Source organism: Oryx dammah, unplaced genomic scaffold, assembly GCF_014754425.2.
Source record: "Oryx dammah isolate SB20612 unplaced genomic scaffold, SCBI_Odam_1.1 HiC_scaffold_11208, whole genome shotgun sequence".
Taxonomy (NCBI): domain Eukaryota; kingdom Metazoa; phylum Chordata; class Mammalia; order Artiodactyla; family Bovidae; genus Oryx; species Oryx dammah.
The window spans coordinates 388,881-415,389 of NW_024080601.1; the positions used below are offsets into that span (position 1 = coordinate 388,881).

The window sequence follows — 26,509 nt, forward strand, 5'->3', positions numbered from 1 at the left end:
AATTTCCTCATCTATAAAATAATAATAATATCATCCATCTCAAGGACTTGTTAAGGTGTATTTATCTCAAGGACTTGTTAAGGTGATGAAATGAATTTCAATGAGACAACATGTGTAAAATGCTTAGAAGTGTGCCATTTACTTAGTAACTTCTCAATAAATGTTGCTTGTTATCATTATTATTTTCACCATCTCTAACTTCACTTGGACAAAACTTATCTCCTGATCATCAATTTCTATCCTCATATCTTCTCTTTTCTCAAGTCTTCTTCATATTAGTATATATAGTACCTCTACCTACCTCGTTGCTCAAACCCAAAATATAGGTGTTAACCTAATTCTCTTGTTCACTCACAACGCTCTAATCCACCAGCAAGTCTTTCGCCCTTACCTCTAAAAAATGTCCCAAATATGTAACCATTTTCCCTTTCCTATAGTACCATCCTTATAGTCCAAGTCACTGTCAGCTCTTACTTGGAATACCTTTCTCCATTCTTTGTACAATTAATTCCCTCAGTAGCAATCAGTGATGTTTATAAAACATCAGTTAGTTCATGTCATTATCCTTCCAGTGGCTTTCCTTGACACTTGAATAAAGTCCAAACTCCTAACTCAGTCTTGCATAGCTTACATAGCCTATTTATCTCCCTTTTCTTATACCTCTCTCACCCTTGCCGAGAATGCTCTAGACCTCAGTCTTACTAACATTCTCCTAACTTCTGCAACTTAGCACCACCTAAAGGTAGTAGGTGTTCCCTTTGAGTGAAATGTTCCTGGTCTTCTCATTTCTGGCTTCTTTTTATTACTCAACTCTCTTGTTGTTTTATGTGATAGTCTCTTAGAGAATCTCTCCCAGACTAATGTTTAACAAGCTGCAATAAGTTGGTGGAATGTTCATTCTAATTTAAATGAATTATAGAATTAAATAGTTTTAGGCTTAGATGGGACTTTATAGAGGATATCTATCTGGTCCATCTAGCTGGCTAACACAGAAATCACTTCTATACTCTTATTCAGCCACTGTTCAAATATGTCACCCATTTTCTTCTTGGCTTAATACGTTTTTTTCAAAAATAACACTGGTATTTTTTTCGTGTAGGATTTCCGGGAAAAAAATACAGATCATATGCGTCCTGACATTGTAGCTCTTCTGAGAAGTAGCAAGAATGCATTTATCTCTGGGATGATTGGAATTGATCCTGTAGCTATTTTCCGATGGTCAGTTCTCCGAGCTTTTTTTAGAGCCATGGTTGCTTTCAGGGAAGCTGGGAAAAGACACATTCAGAGAAAAACTGGTAAGCAATAGACATCAGTATTCTGCCATGCTTCTGTTTTTTTTTTTTTTTTTTTAATCATGCCCTAACATCGTGTTTCAGATCTAATGAGTGCTGATGAACTTTATGTGTGTGTGTTTGTGTATTATTAATAAATACTGATAGGAATAATGAGTGTAAAGCACCTGTTATTTCTTAGGCATACTGACATTGGTAAGATTCTTAAGCCAAAAGTGAAATTATTATGTAATTGTATAGAACTTAATATTGATACTGTTCTCTGTTTTCTTCTAATGTCATAGTTTTTACTACAAATGAAACATAATATGGAAGCATAAATCAGGAGACAGAAAAATTAGGATGGAGGTAGTACAGTATGGTGGATAACCCAGCTTCACTTGTCATCTCTGTTGTCATCAGTTGAATCAGTTGTCTTCTCTTCTCTTGACTGATTTTGTGACTGTTAGCTGTTTTACTTGGAGTGTTAATAGTACCTTCAATATTATGAGGGTAAAATTAGATAATACTTGTAAAGTGTCTGGTTATGAAGTGTAATTTTTGTTTCCTTATGCTTAATTTAGTTAGCTGAATTTTACTTTAAAAGTTAGAAATGGATAAAGCTGGATACTTTTTTGTGTGCCTCCCCTGCTGTAGCTCTAACCTTAGATAGACCATTGCTGCATAGTGAGGATTTTCTAATACATATGTAATCATTTAAAATAATATTCTTCTGCCAAGAAGCTTCAGCAGAAGTGCAGGAGGATACACTTTGTACTTTCAGGGCTCCTAGGCTTACTTCTGTGGCTTTTTGGCATGTGCATTAGCAGTGAAAATTTAAATTTGGCTATTATATTTTTTAAACGAATAAAATATTAGAAAGATTGTATTTCTAAAATGAGAGGCCAAAATAACTGAATTTCATTTCTGTACTTCAGATTATAATGTGTACGAACTGGCCTTTGTGAATATAGACTATATATATTTTTTGAAAATGGAAGGAAAATCTTAAAACTGCTTTGCCTTTGCCAAAATTATTTCTAAGAGGCTATCTTTGCAAAAAAACTTGAAACAAACTTAAATTGAGGTATAATGGACATATGACATTATATTAGTTTCAGGTATATAACATAATGAGTCAGTATTTATATATACTGTGAAATGATTCCATCCATCACTATTCCAACCATCACAGAGTTACAAACATTTTTTGTATGTGATGAGAACTTTCACAAGTTAATTTCTTGGCCACTTTCAAATATATACTGCATTATTGACTATAGTTACCAGCAAAAAACTAAAAGGAAAAGTTTTTTTTTTAAAGATGTAGTCTTATTTATTATAGTGGACATCAATTTATGTATCAATATTGAAAAATGTATCAATTCTGAAAATTGATACATATTCTACTAAGATTTAACTAAGACAATAAACTTTTCTTATATTTACTATTAAATACTTTGCTTTCTGTAAAAGTTACATTGTATGTTCTTTTGGCATTTAAACTATTATTTCTGAAAGCTGGTTCTGTGTGTATTAGTACAAAGAAATGCAATGTTACTAATGCTTCTAATGATCAGTCAACTGAGCCTGTATTATCTCTACTTTGATAATTTCTAGATTCTTGTTTTCTAATCTAATTTCTCTTTCTGGCCAGCATAGAGCTTCCGTGTAATAAATTCTTTTATACTGGGATATGATATGTATGCATAAAAGTGCACAGAACAAAAACACAGTTCAGTGAATTATCACAAAGTAAAAACACTTGTGAAACTATCTTCTATGTTAAGAAAGAGAGTATGACCAACATGCTAGAAAGTCCCCCTTGCATAAACTTAAAAATTTCCCTTTTTATCTAGAAAAAAAGAAAAAGATAGTTCATTTGCATTTTGAGACAATCACCGAGTGAGCAGGTTTGTTACAGAGAATAATTGTATTACTGTATATTAGTGTCAGTGCCGAAATTTAGCATTTTTCCTCCCTCTGTACCATTTAGCACCTGCTCTTTTCTGGTGAGTTTAGGATATTATAAAGTTAGAACATTGTAGTATTGCACAATAGAAACTAACAAAATAACTGAAAATGGACTAAGTAGTAGATTCAGAACTTTTATAATCACCATAAGTAGTATGCAGATATATCAGAGTGAAACAGGAATTGGAGATTATTTAAACAGAAGTAGAACATGTGAAAGGCAGAAGATAACCAAGTTCAGATTGTGAATTAGAATAAGATGTCAAAAATATTATTTCTAATGAAGAAAGTAAATGTAGAATACAGAGCACAATATATTTTCACTTCCTTTGAGAGTATCTTTTAAAGGAAATAAATATCAGTGGACTTTTAGCTAATTGTCAAGAAATACCTTGTTGCTGAACCAAAAAAAAAAATTCTTGATTTTCTTAAGGAATTCTCTAACATTCTTCTTCATCAAGCCAGCTGAGCACAAATGAGAATATCAAATTTAAATCTTCTTTTGACTGTTATTTTTTCTTTTTTTTATAGATTTCTATATTAGAGAACACAATGCCATTTTAAGACTTTTAAATAAAAAAATTAATTCAATTAATTGTTTGAAGAATAAATTCATTATAGTTGTGTGTTATAGCTGTGGCAGTTTATTAGGAAACCATAAAATATTCTTAGTAGAGTCATGTAAACAGGCAGTTTGAATGAGGTACCATGTTGGCCCTGCTAGGAGGTAAAATTAGAAATGATAATGATTTTTCTGGTGAACAGTGAGGTACGGAAGAACAGCTATTCCCGTGGTGTCATCCATCTTGCCTCTGATTTACTCCTTCTGAATAAGAAAGAGTCTGGACTAGAGAGTACAGTGAAGATCATAACTTGACCACGAGTTATACAGTGTGTTGCTGTGGGTGCAGTGATGCTTATTTGTTTCTTTTGGAGTTACATAAAAATATAGCCAAAAAGGAATTTTAATCCATCTAAAAAGACTAGGGAGAGACAGGAAATTCGGCTGTGGCATTGGCGTAAGAGGCAAGAATGAGAATTTAAAGTGTCATTCAGTGTCTTCATCTATAGGGAGAAAATCTGAAGCCATTCATATAGTGTCTGTAGGTAGAGAGCGTTAATGGTTCCCACATAACCTGTTCCTCTTCACCATCCCACACAGTGGGCTGCATGACTCTAATGTACTCCCATTTGTTTTTCAAGAGAGAAGGATTCCAGTGACAATCCTTTTCCAGAAATAACCAGGTACTAAAACTAATTTAGATATCACCTAAATAGGGTTGGACATGACGTGGCAACTAAACAACAACAACAAACAGGATCTAGGATTTCTCCTGGATTGGCAGCTGGGTTCTTTACCACTAATGCCACCTGGTAAGCCCTGGGTCTAGGGTTTCTATGCAGTAGTCTATCCACAATTCTACCCAGTACTTAAGACAATTAAATGCATTTTTCTTAACAACAAAACCCTGACCATTACTAATAAATTCATTCTGTGTTAGGCTCTATGGTGTGGTGATGAAGAGTAAGGGTTTTAGATTGAATGTCAATTCAGCAGTGGAGACAAGACTTCTGAAAACGCATCTCTTCCATAAAAGCATCAGGAAAAAAATTGTCAGAGTAACTTTGTTGGAGCTCAAGAAACTCATCAAAGGCCTGCAGTAATTTGGAAAGTGTACATACAAGAAAAAAGACTGAATGTTATTATTGTCAGTGCATTTTATAGTGTTTAAGCTTGCACTACTCACCACCCTCCCTCAGTGGCCTTGAAAACCTATAGCCTAGATGTGCAATGAAAATCAGAAGTGGGACAACCACTGGAGGGAGTAGAAGGAGACTGGTACTCCTTCAGAGCTTCATTCCCAGAGAATTGTCATTATTTAACCTATTTGGAAGGTTTCATGGAAGACCCCACTTACAACGCTATCTTTTAACCTGACTTAGAGCTTTTCCAGTATGAATAACCTTTGATCTAGGGGTTTTGTCCAAAACAGTCAGAAACAGTTGTTGAACATTGCAGCTCTCTAATGCAATAGATAACAGTTGGGGCAAAAACTAACCAAAACATTTAAAAGGAACACCTGGGGAATGAGGTTTCTATAATGGCTATGAAAAGTGTCTGTGTATTCATGGGAATTTAGGTGGCTAAGCACATGCATAGGACTGTGTACGTGCCTAGGGCTATGCTCAGTAAAGACCTGAAAAGATCTTGATTTCTTATCTCAGGATAACATTCAGGTTTCCTGTGAGCAGGGTAAGACAGAGTTCTAAACTGCCTAGCTGAATGTTGTAGGTATGCTTCAACGTAAGCACTCCATAACCCTTGACAAAGACTGGGAGAATTACTGGTTTCAGGCATGTAAAGATATATGCCTCCAGTCAGTAGCTGTTTATTAAGCTAAGTGAGCAGAGGTTTCCATGGTCACCTGTGACAGAGAATACAAACTTTCAGAATTAGTTCAGTAATGTCCTAAACAAATAGCAATTATAAGAATCAGCAGCAACAGTAAATCCTGGGGAGAGAGAAAAAATCTGATTTTCAGAGTTGCCATGTTATATTATTTAAAATGTCTGGTGTTCTATATAAGATTTTGAGACATCCTAAGAAATACAACACTGACCCATACATGGGGAAAGAAGGAATCTGTAAAAACCTATCTCTGAAAAAATCCAGGCATTGATATTGCTAGACAGAATTTTTAAACTATTTTAAATATGTTTAAAGACATAAAGGCAACCATATCTGAAGAACAAAAGGAGAGTATGAGAACAATGTCCAACTAGATGGAGAATATCAAATTTTATATACACACAAATCAGTTTTGAAGTGGGAAAAAGTGTACGGTAACTGAAATGAGAAATTCAGAAGGGGTCAATAGCAGATTTGAATAAGCAGAAGCCAAAATCGGTAAACATGAAGACAGATTAGTTGAGTTGAAGAATAGGAAGAATAAAGAATGAAGAAAATAAGTAGAGCTTCTAGACCTATGGGATACCATGAGGCATATAAACTTTTGAGAAGGAAAGGAGGGAAAGGGACAGAAAGAATATTTCAAGAAATAATGGCCCCAGTCTCCTCAAATTTGATGAGAAAATTAATTTATACATCTCAGAAGCTCAACAGATTATAAGATGAGTGAATTCAGAGATTCAAACTTAGATGTATCCTAATTAAACTATCTAGAGGTAAAGAGAGACTGTTGAAAGCAGCATATCTGGGCTTTCCAGGTGGCGCTAGTGATAAAGAACTGGCATGCCAGTGCAAGAAACATGAAATGTGGGATTGATCCTTGGGTCAGGAAGGTCCCCACACCCACTCCAGTATTCTTGTCTGGAGAATTCCATGGACAGAGGAGCCTGGTGGACTATGGTCCATAGAGTCTCAAAGAGTCGGATATTATTGAAGCAACTTAGCATGCACGCATGCACAAAGTATCCTCAGTATGATTGACAGTTGGTTAATCATTAGAAACCATTGAGGCTAGATAACAATGGCATGGCATATCCAAAGTGCTGGAAGAAAAGTCTGTCAATCAAGAATTCTATATTCACTAAAACTATCCTTTAGGACTTCCCTGGTGGTCCAGTTGTTGTTAAGAATCTGCCTGCCAATGCAAGGACATGGGTTTGATACCTGGTCAGGGAAGATCACATATGCCACAGAGTAGCTGACCCCCATGTGTCACAACTGCTAAGCCCACATGCCTAGAGCCTGTGTTCCACAACACAAAAAGCCTCTGTGCAGGTGTGAAGACCTAGTGCAGCCAAAAAAAGAAAAAAATCCCCAAACACACATATACACAGACACAAGAAGAACTATCCTTCAAAATGATGGTGAAATGAAGACATTCCCAGGCCAACAAATCCTGAATGACTGCTACTAGCTGTCCCACAGGAAATGTTAAAGGGAGTTCTGGCTGAAATGAAAGGACATAGACAGTAATTTGAAAGCATATGATGTAACAAAAAGTACCATTAAAGGCAACTGTAAAGTTATACTTTGTACTATGTAAAAGATAGTATAAATGTATCTTTTACATTTTGTAACTTAAAAAAAATAATTTTGTAACCTTTTTTCCTCCACTCTAATTTAAAAGACAACTATAAAAAACAATAATTACATATCTCTGTTGGAGGGCACGCCATTTTAAAAGCTGTAATTTGCATGACAATAACAGCATAAAGGAAGAGGATGGAAATGAAGTTATATAGGAGGAAAGTTTTTATATACTATTGAAATTAAGTAGTTTTTAATCCGGGCTAGATTGTTATAAGGCAAGATGCTGATTTTAATTCCCTGTTAAGAAAATAGCTAAAAAATAATATAGTAATAATATAAATGACCAAAATGTTTAAACAGTATGCTAGATAACATGTATTTAGTACAAAAGAAGATTGTATTGAAAGAATAGAGGAACAAAAATAATATGTCTCTAAACATATGTGGAGACTAAGTAACAAAGTTCTTAATAACCAGTGAGACAAAGGAAATCACAAGGGAAATTAGAAAATAGTTTTAAATTAATGCAAGAAAATATACACTCAAATCTTATGGGATACAGCTAAAACAGTGTTTGAAAGAAAATTTATAGGTTCAAATACTTCTATTAAAAAAGAAAGAATATCTCAAATCAATAACCTAATGCCTCACCTTATGATTCTAGGGAAAAAGGGCAAGCTAAACCTAAAGGAAGAAATAGGAAGGACATTATAAAGAGGAGATCTGAAATAAGTAAAATAGAAGAAAACAAAAGCAAAAGCTACTTCTTTAAAAAGGTAAACAAAATTGACAAACCTCGAGGTAAACAGATCAAGAAAAAGAGAAAGTTCAGTTCAGTTCAGTCGCTCAGTCGTGTCCGACTCTTTGCGACCCCATGAATTGCAGCACGCCAGGCCTCCCTGTCCATCACCATCTCCCGGAGTTCACTCAGACTCACGTTCATCGAGTCCATGATGCCATCCAGCCATCTCATCCTCGGTCGTCCCCTTCTCCTCCTGCCCCCAATCCCTCCCAGCATCAGAGTCTTTTCCAGTGAGTCAACTCTTCGCATGAGGTGGCCAAAGTACTGGAGTGGAGTTTCAGCTTTAGCATCATTCCTTCCAAAGAAATCCCAGGGTTGATCTCCTTCAGAATGGACTGGTTGGATCTCCTTGCAGTCCAAGGGACTCTCAAGAATCTTCTCCAACACCACAGTTCAAAAGCATCAATTCTTCGGCACTCAGCCTTCTTCACAGTCCAACTCTCACATCCATACATGACCACAGGAAAAACCATAGCCTTGACTAGACGGACCTTAGTCGGCAAAGTAATGTGTCTGCTTTTGAATATACTATCTAGGTTGGTCATAACTTTTCTTCCAAGGAGTAAGCGTCAAATTGGGGAAATAAAGGAGGGTGTTGCTACTGAACTGATGGAAATGAAAAGGATTATAATACTATGAACAGTTGTATGGCAGCAAATTAAAATCTAGTGGAAATGGAAAAATTCCTGGAAAGATGCTAACAGCCTATATACTGACTTCAGAAGAAAAAGAAAGTCTGAATAGGCCTGTCACAGGAAGAGAGATTGGATTAGTTATGAAAAAAATCTTCCCACAGAGCAAAGCCAAGAACAGTGAATTCACTGATAAATTTTACCCAGTACTTAATGAAATGAAAAATTAGCACCAATTCTTTATAAACTCTTCCCAAGAAATAGAAGATGGGGAATGCTTTTGTTCTCTTTTGGTGAAGACAGTGTTGCCAGGATACCAGATAAGACATCATAGAAATGAAAACCACAAACCAATATCCCTCAACAAAAACTGTCAACAGAATACTTATAAGCTGAGTTCAGCAATATGTAAACAATATTTTATACCATTATCTACTGAAATTTACTCAGAAATGCAAGGTTGGTTCAGCTTAGAAAAATTAAGTCAGAGTAATACACCACATTGATAGAATAAAGGACAAAAATCACATCATCACCTAAACATATACAGAAAAGGCCTCACAGAAGTGAATACCTTTTCATGTTTTTCATTATAAAAATGCTGAACAAATTAGGAATAGAGAGAAGACTTCCTCATCCTGATAAGGGGACCTGTGAAAAATCCATATTTGATGGTGAATAACTGAATACTTTTCCCTTAAGATCAGAAATAAGACAGGATATCTGCTTTCACATCTTCTGTATAACATTGCCCTGGAGATACTGGTAAGAGTAAACAGGCAAGGAAAAGAAAGAAAAGACATCCAAATTGGAAAGGAAGAAACTATTTTGTTTATAGATGGCATATTGTATATAAAATTGCCTAAGGAATCTACAAAAAAAATCTGCTGGAGATAATAAATGACCTCATCAAGTTGTAAGACTCCAAATCAATATGCAAAATCGGTTGTATTTCTATACACTAAAAATGAAAAACCTGAAAACAAAATTAAGTTGGTGCTCTAATTACAAGAGCACCAACAAGTATAGAATTCTATTAGTAAATTTAACAAAAGAATTTCAAGACTTGTTCACCAAAACTGCAAAATATTGTTGAAAAAATTTAAGGAATACTGCAGTTATTGGAAAAATATTCTGCTTTCATGCATTGAAAGGGTTAATGTAGTTAGCTGGCAATAATGGATCTACAGATTCAGCATAGTCCTGTCAAAACCCCAGCTATTGACAAGGCTGACCCCAAAATTGATATGTAAAGGAATCTAGAAATGCATGAAAGGCAAAAGTTGGAGGATTCACATTTCTCAGTTTGGATTAGGCAGTGGTTTCTTAGGTATGACACCTAACACATAAGCAACCAAGTACAAAAAGGGATAAATTAGACTTTACCCAAATAGAAAACTTTTGTGCCTCAGAGGACACTATTGAGAACTGACAACTCGTAGAATGATAGAAAATATTTATAAAACATGTATCTGATAAGGAACTGATATCTAGATCGTAAGCATTCCTTGCAGTTCAATAGTAGAAAACTAATAACCTGATTTTTAAAAGGGCAAAGGATCTGAAAAGACATTTCTCTAAAGAAGATATGCAAATAGTTAATAAAACACATGAAAAATATGCTCAATATAATATGTCATCAGGGAAATGCATATTGAAACCACAGTGAGAATACCACTTCACTTCACAGCTGTAATAAAGTAGACAGGAAATAATGTTGGTAAGGATGTGGAGAAATTGGAAGCCTCATATGCTGCTAGTGAAAATGTAAAACGATGTAGCCACTTTGCCTAAAACACCCTGCTAGTTACATTTTATCTAGTAATGAGTGCCTCTCTTAGGTAGATACCTAAAAGAATTGAAAACAGGTGTTCAAACAAAACCTGTACCTGATGTTCTTAGCACGTACTAATAGTAGCCGAAAGATATTGATAGAAACAACTCAAATATTCATCAGCAATTGAATGGATAAACAAACTGCTATATCCATACAATGGAGTACTATTCTGTCATGTAATGGATGAGGTACTAGAACATGCTACAACGTGGATGAAGCTTGAAAACATTTTGTTAAGTGAAAGAGTAAGGCACAAAAGGTCACATACTGTATGATTCCATTTATATCAATTTTCTAGAATAGGCAAATCTGTATATAGAATATAGGTTAGTGTTTGCCTAGGACTGTAGTGAGAAGACTGGGAAATGAGAAGGGAAGTGATAGTTTAAAAATATAGGGTTTCTCTTTGATATGATGAAGGTATTCTAAAATTGATTGTGATGATGGTTAAACAGCTTTGGGAATTTTACTAAAAACCTCTGAATTGTACACTTTGGGGCTTCCCTGGTGGCTCAGAGGTTAAAGCGTCTGCCTCCAATGCGGGAGACCGGGGTTCGATCCCTGGGTCGAGAAGATCCCCTGGAGAAGGAAATGGCAATTCACTCCAGTATTCTTGCCTGGAGAATCCCATGGACGGAGAAGCCTAGTAGGTTACAGTCCACGGGGTCGCAAAGAGTCGGACACGACTGAGCGACTTCACCTCACCTCTTATACACTTTAGACTAGTGAATTGTGTGCTATGTGAATTGTATTTCTATGAAGCTGTTATATACAAATGCACATAGAATGAATGTCTATTGTGGCTTTACTTATAATAACCTCCGATTGGAAACATCCAAATATCCATCAGTGAAAGAAACGATAACCAAGTTGTGATATATTCCTACCTTGTTACATTATTTAGCAATTAAAATACTAAACTACTGATAGGATGAATGAGTCACAAAAATATTTATCAGAAAGCCAGAATATGAAAGAATATGTACTATATGATTTCATTTAGTTTAAGAACAGGTTAAATAATACATAGATCATTACTTGGTTGACTCTGGGAGGGATAGGGATGGTATTTACCAGAAGGGAATACAAGAACTAGTTGAGGTGATGAAAATGTTCTATATCTTGATTGAGGATTATATGATATAACTGTTTAAGCTTACCAAACTGTATACTTGAGATTAGTGAATTTTACTGTATGTGAAATTTATCTTTAAAAAATGACCATTAAAAATATACCTTTAAAAAAGCCCTGGAAACTGGCATTATAGAAACTGTTACAGGACCAGAGACACGGTTTCAGATTTGAATGCTACAAGGAAGCTGGAATTAAGCCCCTGTTATGTGGTATAAGGAGCTTCAAAGAGCTTGAACTTTTCTGTCACTGAAAAGATAATTGAAAAATTCTGTTTATTTGCCCTGCCTATGAGGAACAAGAATAATCTTATCAATATGTGTAAGGCCTTGGATAAAGTTTGAAAACAAAGCTTGCCTAAAAAAATTAGTGTTCTATATCTTCACCATGCATGGGTTATGGCTGTTAACCATGCGTGGGAATTTATGCAGTTTGATGCATAATCTCAGACTGAGAAATTATCCAGACTAGGCTAGAAACTAGCACAAGCAAACACTAAGTAAACCTTTTAAGAGTCTGAGACTCCACTGCAAATGTACTTATAAAACCATCCTAGGAAACCAAACTGTTTTGACAGGGAGCTGATGAACACAACAAAGAGAGGAATATCACTTTAAGGGTTAGAAACAGTATTAGAGTGTGTAAAGCAAAATCTTTAAAATTGGTAAAGAGTTAAACGAAGGCATGGAAAGCAAAATGAAAGAATTTTCATTCATACCTGAATTGTAGGTATGCCGGTAAGACACAAAACGATCACAGATAGAAAATTACCCATTATCCAGTTGAAATTGTGCTTAGTAGGGCTTCCCTGGTGGCTCAGATGGTAAAGAATCCACGAGAGGCCTGGGTTCAATCCCTGGGTTGGGAAGATCCCCTGGAGGAGGGCATGGCAACCCACTCCAGTATTCTTGCCTGAAGAATCCCCATGGGCAGAGGAGCCTGGTGGGTTACAGTCCATGGGGTTGCAAAGAGTTAGACACTACTGAGAGACTAATATGAGTACAATGGCTGTATCAATTTTGAGTGAGTTTCAACTTAAGATTACATCATAATTTAGTATATTTAATATTCTGAACTTTTATACAAAATACTTTAATACCATAATTTTCTTAAATTATTTCTGACTGCTGTATATCATTAGATATTGAAGGACCTGAAAGTCTGGTGATAACTTTAGAAAATTAAAATTTGGATAGAGTATGAGTAGAACTCACCAGGTGTTTTTTTCCTCAAATGGTCCCCCTCCACTGATAGCCTCCCAACTCTACTCCACCATGTTACTAGCCAGATGTAGGCTCATCTGAGCCTAAGCATTCCTTCTCCAAGCACCAATCAAGGTGGGAGATTACTGAGAATAGAATATTTTTATTGAGGTATCTTTTGACTGAGAAATGGTGGTTACTTGGTAAAACTTGTCTCTTTTGAAGCATTGAACACTTGCAACTATGGACTCTCCGTACTATATAAATAAGATAATGTTTTATTAGCTTATTTTTAAATTAACTAGTATGAATTCTTAAAATATTGTGTATAACCTGACTACATCTATATCAGATATACAAATACATATACCTATGTCTGTCTATTGTAATCTATTGTTATGGCATCATGAGTTTCTATCTCCTTAGCTGAAAAGTTGATGCCTATTCTCTGGGTGTTGGTATCCAGTTTAAGGAATTATAGTTTGATTAAACCATGCTTTGCAAATCTCTTTGAATTACTCTGCCTCTGTTTAACTTTTAAAATGATTCTTCCTTGAGAACTATTCATAGATAGTATCTTCTTCCTAATTATACAGTATGTGCATACTAGTGGAACTTTAGTACATAATTATGTGTTGCTTAATTTGCCTCTGTCTGTTTTTAAACTATTCACTTTTGTGTTTTAAAGGCAAAGTTACTTACATTTGAACTTAATGTCCTAACTCTAGAGATGTTCTCCGTATAAATGATTCTCAACACCTTCCAAGCCTGGAAAACCCGAATTCTCTTTAAATCCATTTATTCCTAATATTTATGGTACAGTCTTCCTTCTCTCTTTACTGCTTGAGTGACCCACTGTTTCAGTAACACTAATCTGGGGCTTTGGTCCTTGCTTGAATGTGCTCTCTTCCTTTTCTTCCCAATAGTTAATTTTGACAGATTCTCCAGCTTTGTTTTCAGATTTGTAAATACAGAAGTGCTGCTGGGTTTTCCGGTTCTGTGGTGCTTTTCTTTCTACTTTTTCAACATTGACACACTTGGATTTCCTACAAGTGTGGTTAATTGCAAGATTTGTGAAAGTTTAACTTTTGGTAAATTGTTTTGGGTTTGTTTCTCTTTGGGATTCCATCAGTGTTTCTTACATTGTTGCCAACTATATTCTAATTATATTTCAGACCTGGTAAAAATAAGTCCATTAAAAAAAATGGCACCATACAAATTGTTTTTGTAATTTCCCTAGTATTTTAAATTAGAGATTTTTAGTATGGTGTGAACGCAACAACATGTTGAGTACTGAAAAAGAATGCTTTGAATACCTAAACAGGACCTTTATTTTTTTCTTTTTGTGTAATTTCTTCAAATTAATTGGAAAAATTATTCACATTTAACCATAATTACTTGATACAATTTTATGTACTCTTAAAATAGTTGGCAGCATTGTCCTTGATTCTCTGTTGGTGTGGGCTTATAAAATATCTTTTTCTTTTCTCCATTTTTTTGTTTTTCTTTTGCTTCCTAAGGACATGATGATACAGCGCCATGTGCAGTTTTGAAAAGTATGGATAGTATTAGCTTTCTCCAACACCCAGTCCACCAGAGGAGCTTAGAGATTCTGCAGAGGTGCAAGGAAGAGAAGTACAGTAAGGCTGCAAATCCTGATTAATAAACTCTGTGTTATCGCATCCATTTGGAAATGGAAACCAGGAGCATTCTACACCTGGGTGGAACCTAAATGGAATAGACAATGTGACCTCTATCATCCTTTGACCAGGGAGTCTCAGGATACCACCATTCAGACTTTCATTCTTTTTCTGGATATAAAGAAAGAATTGATATATGTATAAAGATAATATACATATTCTTTTAATTTGGATGACTATTTATCTATGATCCTTGAGTTGTTATTTATACTTGGTTACAAACTTTTAATTGATTTCCATTTTTGTCTTTATCCAAGTAATGAGTAAAAATGAGTGTTGATTTTTTCCTGAACTTTATTGAAATCTAGTTGAGGTAGAATAAACTGCAGGTCAAAGCATACAGTTTTGACACATGTGTGAACTCATATCACAATCAAGATAATTAACATATTTAACAGTGCCAATAATTTCCTCTCTTTCAAATTCCTGCTGATTTTTATGCTTATTTATACTTGAACTTCAACATCAGCAGTGTTGCTTTCATGTATCATTGGCAAATCCACTTAGTTTGACTATAATTCTCCTATCAGACTTTGCCATGTCTGGTTTGGAGCAAAACCACCAGTTAATGTTTTGGCTTAAGGAAGAATGATATAATCATAATGGGTGTTCTTTTTTTTTTTTTAATATAAAATTGGTGTGAAAAGATGCCCTTGGTCTCCATTTTCTCCTTTTCTATTTTTTCTACTCATTCTGCATGAAAATGGATTATTTTGGTTGTGGAATTACTGTTGTTTGGCTGTTGCTATTGCTGTACTGAGAATAAAGGGATCCTTAAGAATACGAAGAATACTTAAGAATACTAACTCAGCAGTTTGCATATAATATAATGGACCTGAATTAGTCAGTCTTGTATTTTGAGCTTTTTACTGATCACAGATTTACTTTGCTAACTTCACAATTCTGTGATTGAAATTCCATGGAATATTAGTGTTTAATTATCAGTAAAAGGAGAATATAAGTAGAATTCCTAAAGGCAAATGTTGTGGATTCTTTCTTCAGTTCTTCTTACTATGCTGTTTTGGTATAAGAAAATGTGTAATACATTTTGAAAAATATTATTAAAATATTTTCTCATTCTAGAAAAGCAAAGGTAAGTATTTAATTTAAAAAATACATCTTAAATGTTACTCTTAATTATTGCTCTTGTTTCTAAAAGGTATACAAGGCTTTATTCCAAATACACATCTTCCTTTTCTAAATCTTTTAATCCAGGGGATATTATTGAAAACAGTCTACAAATCTTTTGAGGGGGCACTTAAATGAGTTCTTTTTAACTTTTAAATTTTTCCAGTAGTTTACTTGCTTTGTCAATTTTCATGACTCACAGGCCTAATTGTTTCCGGGTAGGTATGTATGGGTGTAGAATAAGAGAGCACCAATTTTATCACGAGCTGCAGAAGGATATTATACATTGTACTCTTGCAAATTTATTTCTACATTTGTGGAAGTGGACTTTTCCATTACTTTAGGTAGTTTATGCTATTTTCCATTATCAGTTCAGTTCAGTTGCTTAGTCGTGTCCGACTCTTTGCGACCCCATGAATTGCAGCACACTCGGCCTCCCTGTCCATCACCAGCTCCTGGAGTTTACTCAAACTCATGTCCATCAAGTCAGTGATGCCATCCAGCCATCTCATCCTCTGTCATCCCCTTCTCCTCCTGCCCCCAATCTCTCCCAGCATCAGAGTATTTTCCAATGAGTCAACTCTTCGCATGAGGTGGCCAAAGTATTGGAGTTTCAGGTTTAGCATCATTCCTTCCAATGAACACCCAGGACTGATCTCCTTCAGAATGGACTGGTTGAATCTCCTTGCAGTCCAAGGGACTCTCAGGAGTCTTCTCCAACACCACAGTTCAAAAGCATCAATTCTTCGGCGCTTAGCTTTCTTCACAGTCCAACTCTCCCATCCATACATGACTACTGGAAAAACCATAGCCTTGACTAGACAGACCTCTGTTGGCAAAGTAATGTCTCTGCTTTTTAATATGCTGTCTAGGTTGGTCATAACTTTTCTTCCAAGAAGTAAGCGTCTTTTAATTTCATGGCTGCAGTCACCATCTGCAGTGATTTTGGAGCCCAGAAAAATAAAGTCAGCCACTGTTTCCACTGTTTCCCCATCTATCTGCCATGAAGTGACGGGACCAGATGCCATGATCTTAGTTTTCTGAATGTTGAGCTTTAAGCCAACTTTTTCACTCTCCTCTTTCACTTTCATCAAGAGGCTTTTTAGTTCTTCTTCACTTTTTGCCATAAGGGTGGTGTCATCTGTGTATCTGAGGTTATTGATATTTCTCCCTGCAATCTTGATTCCAGCTTGTGCTTCTTCCAGCCCATTGTTTCTCATGATGTACTCTGCATATAAGTTAAATAAGCATGGTGACAATATACAGGCTTGATGTACTCCTTTTCCTATTTGGAACTAGTTTGTTGTTCCATGTCCAGTTCTAACTGTTGCTTCCTGACCTGTATACAGGTTTCTCAAGAGGCAGGTCAGGTGGTCTGGTATTCCTATCCATTATAGTACTACCAATAATTAAAATTTTATAACATATAAAATTATAAATTCAAGTTTGGGAGATTGTTTTAAAAAAATTAGGGGGCTAACTAGTGTTATGTAATAGTAATGGTGAATAGGTGAGGTAAATGAACCCTGCCACAGGTAGCAATGGTAAAACCTGGAAAAAAATTTTAAGGTAACTGTTTATTAAAAACACTAGAAAAGAGAAAAAATACTAACAGACCAAAAAAAAGCAGAAACTAGTGGGAAGTTTATCCTTTAAAGAAAGTAAAGTAGTGAGTAGAAAGAAAGAAAGTGAAGTTGCTCAGTCATGTCCGACTCTTTGCGACCTCTTGAACTGTAGCCTACCAGGCTCCTCCGTCGATGGGATTTTCCAAGCAAGAGTGCTGGAGTGGGTTGCCATTTCCTTCTCCAGGAGATCTTCCTGAATCAGGGATTGAACCCCGGTCTCTCGCATTGTAAGCAGACACTTTACTGTCTGAGCCACCAGGGAAGTCCATGGTTAAGTAGTGGGTAAGAATTGGGAATTTGTGGCTATTTACACAAGGTGCTCCCCAGCTCCCATAGCTCGAGGAACAGAAAACCACAACTATACTGGTTTGAAGTGTCAGAGGACTAAGTTGAGGACTGGCAAAGAAGCTTGACGTTTAGGAGGAAAATCCTGGAATGGAGAGAGCTGCCAAAAGGCTAATACCCAAACTTAGAGCCATCCATACCTGGCTGACTGTTCTGAGTATTTGGGGGAGACTGTAGGAGACAGCCCAGTGGTTAAGACTCTGTGCTCTCAGTGCAGAGGATACGGGTTCAATCCCTGGTCAGGAATTAAGATCCTGCATGCCATACAGTATGGCCAAAAAGATAAAAAATAAATAAGTAAATAGAACTGCAAACCAAATAGGAGATAATTTTTGAAAAACACAAGTGCAGTTTACTGATTTTTTTAAACTGAGGTCCTTTTGTTATCTCTTCATAGCTCCTCTTAGGGGATAGCTGAATTCTTACTGTCTTTAGTTAGAATCCCAGAAGTAGAGGTGAGAGAGAAAGAGGCAAAAAACTATAATGGCTGAAATGGTAGATAAAAACTACTCATATTTGAGAAAAACTAACTTGGAGTTTAAAGACAATCAGTGACCTCCACCCAGAACCAATACAAAAGAAAAACGCTACTAGACACATTGTAGGCAGATTGCTAAATGCCAGAAATAAAAAGGAAATCTTGAAAGCAGCCCAGAGGAAATTACATTAAATATAGGAGAATGCAGGCATACCTCTGAGCAGTTTCAGAGCCGATTCTAGATCACTGTAATAAAGCAAATATCACAGTGAAGGGAGTCACATGAATTTTTTGGTTTCCCAGTACACATAAAAGTTATATTTATGCTATACTGTAATCTACCAATTGTTCAATAGTTTTATTTGGAAAAAAATGATATACCTTAATTAAAAATACTTTATTGCTAAAAAATGGTATCTATAATCCAAGCCTTCAGGGACCAGTAGTTACATCAAAGATCACTGATCACAGATCACTGTAACAAATATTATAATAGTGGAAAACTTTGAAATATTACAAACATTATCAAAACGTGACACAGAGACACTATGTGAGCAAATGCTGTTGGAAAAACTGTGCTGATAGATATGCTCAACACAGGGTTGCCACAAATCTTCTTGTAAAAAATGCAGTATCTCCAAAGCATGATAAAGTGAAGTGCAATAAAATGAGACTTGCTTATAATGATATGATTAACACCTGTCTGCTCATTGAAAGTAATGGAGGCTGAAATTTAAAATCCAGTAGAACAACACAAGACCCAGAAAACAAAAATAGCTATAAAAGCTATAATTTATAGTTTGTGGACAGACAAGTTAATTGTCTTTTAGAAGAAAAATCAAGTCTGCAGAAAAACATAACGGAATTCATTGTTATTACAATGCATCATCCACAATGTCCAATCATCAATTAAGAAAAGTATCTTTCAAAAATGAAGCTGAAATAGAGACTTCCCTGATGGCGGTCCAGTGGCTAAGAGTCTGCCCTCCCAATGCAAGGGGCTTGGCTTGATCCCTGGTCAGGGAACTCGATCCCACATGGCACAACTAAGAGTTTGTATGCCACAACTGAAAGATCCCACATACTGCAATGGAGATTGAAGTTCAAAGATTCCGCGTGCTGCAACTAAGACCTGGAGCAGCCAAATAAATAAAAGCATTAAAGAAAATACTTTAAAAAAGAAGCTGCAATAAAGACATTTTCATATAAATAGATAATCTGATAATCTGAGGGAATTTATCTTCATAATATGTGTTCCAAGAGGAGAAATAATGGAAATTCTTTAGGTTAAAAGGAAATGACATCAGATGGTAACTTGGATGTATAGTAGAGGTTGGTAAATGTTTTCTGCAAAGAGTCAGATGGTAACTGTTTTAGGTTTTGTGGGTCATATGTTGTGTTGAAACAACTCAGTTCTGAAAGGCGTTATAGACAATACAGAAATAAATGAGCGTGGCTACATTCCAATAAAATCTTATTATAGACACTATTATTTAAATTCCATATAATTTCCACATGTCACAAAAGTACTGTTTCATTGATTTTTTTCCTCAGTCATTTAAAAATTAAAATCTCTTTTAGCTTACAGGCCATGCAAAAATAGGCAGTGGGTTTGATCTGTACTCTAGTTTACTGATCTGTGAATTATTATAAGGAATAAAGAAACCAGAAGTAATACATATGTATAAAAATATGACTGTACATATTTTCTTTCCTTATCTAGTTCTTTTAAAAAGATAAATGATTTTTTTAGGGTAAAAAATTATGATATTGTTCTGGGGGTTTAAAATATGTCCATCAGTTTTTTGATACTCCTCCATTGAAAAGGCACATGTAGTACTTAGTGATTTCCTTCTAACAAATTGAATGTGGCAGAAGTGACAGTGTGTGACCTTTGAGATTTAGACATAAAAGCTATTGTGGCTCTTGCGCCTCCATTTCATTTCTGGTCTCCCACCTTCTCTCTACAAATCTCTCTGAGATTTGCAGGGAGGAAATTAGAAGAGGGGGAAGAAATTAGGTTTCTTAAGAGCATGAGCTGCAACTCCCACAAAGATCAGGAGCCCTGGAAAGGGAAGAAATAAGATGCTGGGAAAAGAAAGAATGAGGGAGGGTGTGATAGAATGTTACTTCAATTTAAACCCATACCTCTGACCTTCTTGGGGTATAAGAGACTGTAATGTTCATGAACAAGATGAGGGACCAGCAATTTATAATTTATATAATTTATTGTGTAATGCAACTAAAGTGCTTTGAAGAAAACTGACAGCTTTAAATCCTTATCTAAGAAAAGAAATAAGGTTAAAAATCAGTGATCTAAGCTTTTACTTTATGAAGCTACAAAAAGAAGAGCATATTAAACCCAAAATAAGTAGAAGGAAGTAAAGGAACTAAAACCACTGAATAGAAAGCCGACAGCATTAGAGAAAATCAGTGGAAACCAAAAGATCAATTTTTGAAATTAATAAAGCTTGAGTTCCAGTACTGATCAGTAGCACTTTCTGTGAGGATGAAAATGTTCTCCAGCTATGCTCTTCAAAACTGTAGCCATTAGCCACATTTTGTTATTAAACACCTGAAGTTTTCTTTTAAAATTTAAAAACTGAAATTTAATTAAATCAGCTTAAATTTGAATGGCCACATATTGCTGGTGGCTACTGTACCTGGATAGTGTAGTTCTAGCCATTCTGATTAAGAAATATGAGAGAAAACAAAAATACTGTTATTTGAAATGAACGAGACATTTACATATGGTATAGACATCAAAAGATTGAGGAGAGATAATATTTATGGCAGAATATTCAGCAGCTTAGATGAAATATATAAATGCCTTGAATGTTAACAAGTTATCAAAATTGATCCAAGAAAAAATAGAGAATTTGTTTAGTCTTCTATCAGTGATTGGATTCATAAATAAAATCTTCCCACACATGGAAACAGAAAAGTCCAAACTCAAATAGTTTGGATAACCAGTTTTATTTTAAAAATGTTTAAGAAAAGAATAATACCAGTTCTGCTCAGCTATTCCAAAAAACAAAGGAGCAAGGAATACTATACGAATCATATCATGAGGCCAGTATAATTACTCTAAAACCAAAATTAGACAATGTTACAAGAAAAGCTAGGCTGGATGAAGCACAAGCTGGAATCAGGATTGCCGGGAGAAATATCAATAACCTCAGATATGCAGATGACACCACCCTTATGGCAGAAAACTAAAGAAGAACTAAAGAGCCTCTTGATGAAAGTGAAAGAGGAGAGTGAAAAAGCTGGCTTAAAATTCAACAGTCAAAAAACTAAGATTTTGGCATCCAAACCCATCACTTGAGAACTTTGATCCTTACCTTATATTATACATAAACATTAACTTGAAATGGGTCATACAGCTCTTTGCAAAGAATAAAATGTTAAATTTACAGAAGAAAACCTGAGAGAAGATCTTTGCAGTCTTGGGACAAAATTTATTAGATGGAACATAAGAGCATGAAGTATAAAAGAAAAAAAACTGAGATTAATTATTGAAGTTCATCAAAATTGAAAACTTTCAAGATATTGTTAAAAGAAAAAACATCTCACAGCCTGAGAAACAATATTCATAATAATTTATAATACATAACTGATAATGGACTCAAAGACAAAATATGGAAAAACTGCAATAAGAGAAACAGTTCAATTGAAAATGGTCAAGAGGTTTAAGCATACACTTAGAAAAGAAGATATATGAATGATCCCTAGGCTCTAAAGATTGCCAGCTTTATTAGTCACTCAGTATATCTTCTTCGGTGGCAGTTTTTCCCTATACTTGACCAACTATATGCTTACAATGAATATGTTTTACAATGTGTAAATTTTGCCACAATTTAAAAGATTAATTGCTTATCATGAAGCCTGACATAAATTATAGATATGTAGAAAAGGCTATTTTTCATGGAATTAAGAATATTAAAAATATAGAAACCCCAGGAAATGTCCACACCTTATTCATAAGGGCTTCCTCCAGATCAGAGTGGGAACCAGCAGCTTGCTCGCCTAATATTGAGGAAGGCTCCAGTTCTTGGAAGACCTGAGGTTTGTGGTGGGGCACATAGATTATGACGTAGGGACCCTCACATTACTCTCAAAGAGAGATGACAGCCTGGCATTTGGAGTCAGGCAGGACTAGGCCCAAATTCTGGCTCTGCCACTTAGCCCTTGTGTTACTGTGTGTGGAAGGTGTTTCTCAGAGCTTCAGTTTCCTTCTCTGAAAGGTGGTCTCTCTGCACAGGGGCAGTGCGAGACTCAAATGTGATAATGAATGCCAAAGCCCTTTGGCTATTGCCCTATACAGAGACTTGCACTAACATAATTTAAAATATTCTAAAAATGTTATATGACTAGAATTCCTGTTTGAAAATGGTCGACAGAAACACATACAAGGTATGCCAGTATATATTTTGATGAAGCCTGGAGGTATGTCAGGGAGCTGTTTTTATTGAGTTGGTAAAATACGGCTATTTATCAAATTTTGGAAATCAATATGGGTAAACAAACATGAAGGTCTGCCTTACAGACAAACACAGTAATAACAAGAATTGAATTTTTGTTGGGGAGTGGGACACTCTGCATTGTTCATGGAACCTTAGTTCCCTGATCAGGGGTTGAATCGTTGCCTTCCACAGCGAAAACACGGAGTCCTAACTACTGGACCATCACGGATTTCCCTGAATCTTCTTTTAAAGTACCACAAGAAACCTTTATCTGTCGGGGAAAAAATGAGTTTGAAGAGTGAAATAAATGTGAAACAAAATATGAGAAATAAGTACTATGATTTTAAATTAATAAAAGTATGAATAGATTTACATCACCATTTAGAGTCTCACAATGGGTTTTTCAAAAAGTTTAAATGATATCATAAAAGAAATGCACACAAAAGAAACACCCTATTGTGTTTACAAGGAAGATACTCCAAAAAAGGGAAGAAAATTCCCTGTGAGCAGTTTTACAGTTTAAGAAGAATTTAAGAACATGAATCCAGTAAAGCAGTAGCACAAATTTAAGACTATGAAATAATCAGAATGATATTGAAACAGGTTTTGAGCTAAAAGCAGAGGCATAAATCAACAACTATGTGATCTCAATAAGTAGAGGAAACATAATTGAAAATTGCATTAGTAGTATTAAGGAAAGGCCTGAGATGATTATGTGTCAATATGCAGGAGAAAAAAATGGGCATGGAGAATAGAAAATGATAATTTGTCTTAAGGATCATTGGTATCCATGACTTAGGAACTGAATAAGTGAAACGAAATCAATGCATTCAGATATGTAAGAAAATAAAGTTGTTCAAGGTTCTAACTGAATTTGTTGATCCCAAGACATATGTTTTCCAGTAACAGTTTTTATACGGGTATAGATGTTACCTCTTCAGTTCTCCTGGATGTATACTTAGTAGTGGAATTTCTGGGTCAAATGGTAACTCTGTTTAATTTTTTCTTGAACTGCTAGCTGTTTTCCAAACTAACTGTCATTTCACATTCAGCAGTGTATTCATGAAGGACTTTCCAGGTGGTGCAGTGGTAGAGTCCACCTAGCAGTACCGGAGACACAGGAGATGTGGGTTCGATCCGAGTAGGGAAGATCCCCTGGAGGAGGAAATGGCAACCCACTCCAGTTATCTTGCCTGGAGAATCCCATGGACAGAGGAGCCTAGTGGGCTCCAGTCCCTGGGGTCACAAAGAGTCAGATGATTGAGCGTGCAGCACATGCGTATGCGTATATGCAAGGTTCCAGTTTTTACATGTCCTTGCCAACATTTATCTGTCATTTTTATTATAATCATGCTAGGGGACGTGATGGAGAAGGAAATGGCAACCCACTCCAGTATTCTTGTTTAGAAAATCCTATGGATAGAGGAGCCTGGTGGGCTCCATGGGATTGCAAAGAGTCGGACACATCTGCAGTAACTTACTTAGCACGCACGCACAGGGGGTGTGAAGTACAATCTCGTGGTTTTAATTTCATTTCTCTGGTGACTAATCATACTGAACATCTTTTTATGTACTTATTAGCTGTTTGCTTGTCATCTTTGGATAAATGCCTATTCATATCCTTTGTTCTTTAAAAAATTGGGTTGTCTTAATATTATTCAGTTGTGAAAGTTCTTTTAATATTCTAGATTCAAGTTTCTCATCAGATATTTGATTTGCCATTTTCTACCATTCTGTGGATTGCCTTTTCACTTTCTTGATATAGAATCCTTTGAAACCCCAAAGTTTTAGATTTTGATAATTCCTTGTTTATCAGTTTTTCTCTCTGGTTGCTTATTCTTTTGATGTCATAGCTATAGAACTACTGCCTAATCCAAGTCAGAAATATTTACTCCCACGTTTTAAGAGTTTTGTACTTTGACCATTTATATTTTGGTCTTTGATCCAAGTTCATTCTTTTTTTTTTTTTGATGTGGACTGTTTTAGAAGTCTTTGTTACAGTATTGCTTCTGTTGTTTATGTTTTGAATTTTTGGCCATGAGACATGTGGGATCTTAGCTTCCCCACAAGGGATCAGACCCCTGCCTTCTGCATTGGAAGGCAAAGTCTTAGCCACTGGATCACCAACTTCATTCTTTTCCATGTGGTTGTCTAGTTTTCTCAGTTTATGTTGAAAGATTATTCTTTTCTCATTGAATTGTCTTGGCACCTTTGTCAAATTTCATTTGATCATAAATGTAAATGTTTATTTCTGTACTCTCGGTTCCTTTCCATTGATCTGCCTATCTTTATACTGGTACCATACTGTCTCAGTTACTATATGTTTATAGTAAAGTTTTGCATTCAGAAAGTATGAGTCCTCCAACTGTGTTCTCTTTTTTCAACATTAGTTTTGCTCTTCTGGGCCATTTGCATTTCCATATCAATTTTAGGGTCAGCTTATTCATTTTAGTAAAAAAAAAAAGCTGGAATTTTAATAGAGATTGCATTGATCTGTAAATGAATTCAGGAACATTGCGATCTTAAAACAGTATTAAGTTTTCCAGTCCATGCGCACAGATGGCTTTCCATTTATTTAGGTTTCCTTTTAAAATTATTGTATTTTTTTGTTCAACTTATTCCTTTTATATTATTTTAATGCTATTATTGGAATTGTTTTCTTAATTTCATTTCCAATTGTTAGTTGCTATTGTATAGAAACAAAGTGGATTTTTGAATAGTGATCTTATATCTTGTAATTTTGCTGAACTTATTTAATAGTAGTCCTAATATTGTTTTGTGAATTTCTTAGTATTTTCCACATACAAGATTTTTATCTCAAGTAGAAATACTTTTACTATTTTATGTATAGTAATCTCTGTCTCTTAATCATATATCCCTATTATGTCCCTTCCATCTTCCCTCTCCTGTGTGGTAACTACAAGTTTGTTTTCTGTATCTGTGAGTCTGTTGCTGTTTTGCATGTATACTCATTGGTATTTTTTTTTTAGATTCCACATATAAGTCATATATAGTATTTGTCTTTCTCTGTCTGACTTACTTCACTAAGCATAATATTTTCTAGGTCTCTCCACTGCTGCAGATGGCAGTATTTTATTTTTTTTAGTATCTGAGTAATATGCCTGTGTGTGTGTGTGTGTGACACACACACACACACCACATCTTCTTATGCCAGTTGTTGGCTGATGGGCACATGGGTTGCTTCCATTACTTAGCTTGTTATAAACAGGGCTGCTGTGAACATTGAGTGCATGTGTCTTTTCAAATAAGCATTGTCATTTTTTCCAGATGTGTATCCAGGAGTGGAATTGCTCACTCATATAGTAGTTCCATTTTAATTTTTTGAGAAGCCTCCATACTGTTTTCACAGTGGCTGCACCAGTTTATATCCCCATCAGTAGTGTATGAGCATTTCCTTTCTCCACATCCTTGCCAGTACTTATTGTTTGTGTTTTTTAATGATAGCCTTTCTGACTGGTGTGAAGTGATGTCTCATTTTGGTTTTGATTTGCGTTTCCCTGGTGATTAATGAAGTTGAGCATCTTTTTATGTGCTTGTGAGCCATCTGTGCATCTTCTTTGGGAAAAATGTCTATTCAAATCTTCTGCTTATTTTTTAAATTAGAGTTTTTGTTTAAAAAATACTGTTATTTCTGAGGAAGCAATTCCTCATCTTTGATTCTCAGTGTCTTTATAAGATTAATCGATTTCTAAAATCTACAGTTCATGTCAGCAATATACTATTGCTGAAAAGTGATGCAAATAAATTAAAAATTTTTTGAACACGAAATGATTAAATATTTAATATTAAAATAAGAAAAGAACTTGTATACTTCTAGGCCTTTAGCCCAGTTACCCTTGGATTTCCTAAATATATTTAAGTGAGAGAAGAATTTAAAGAATTTATTATTAAATTCC

At 35.3% G+C, this 26,509-nt stretch overlaps 1 protein-coding gene across 6 annotated transcripts in view; it reads left to right on the forward strand.

The window, feature by feature from the left end:
• LOC120860843 (unconventional myosin-IXa-like) overlaps positions 1–26,509 on the forward strand; it is a 181,065-nt gene that overhangs the window by 61,075 nt on the left and 93,481 nt on the right. For all 6 annotated transcript variants that reach the window (XM_040236546.1, XM_040236548.1, XM_040236547.1 and 3 more), the window contains 2 exons: positions 1,100–1,295; positions 14,371–14,490. In XM_040236546.1, coding sequence (XP_040092480.1) covers positions 1,100–1,295; positions 14,371–14,490 — 316 coding nt within the window. The remainder of the gene's footprint in view (positions 1–1,099; positions 1,296–14,370; positions 14,491–26,509) is intronic.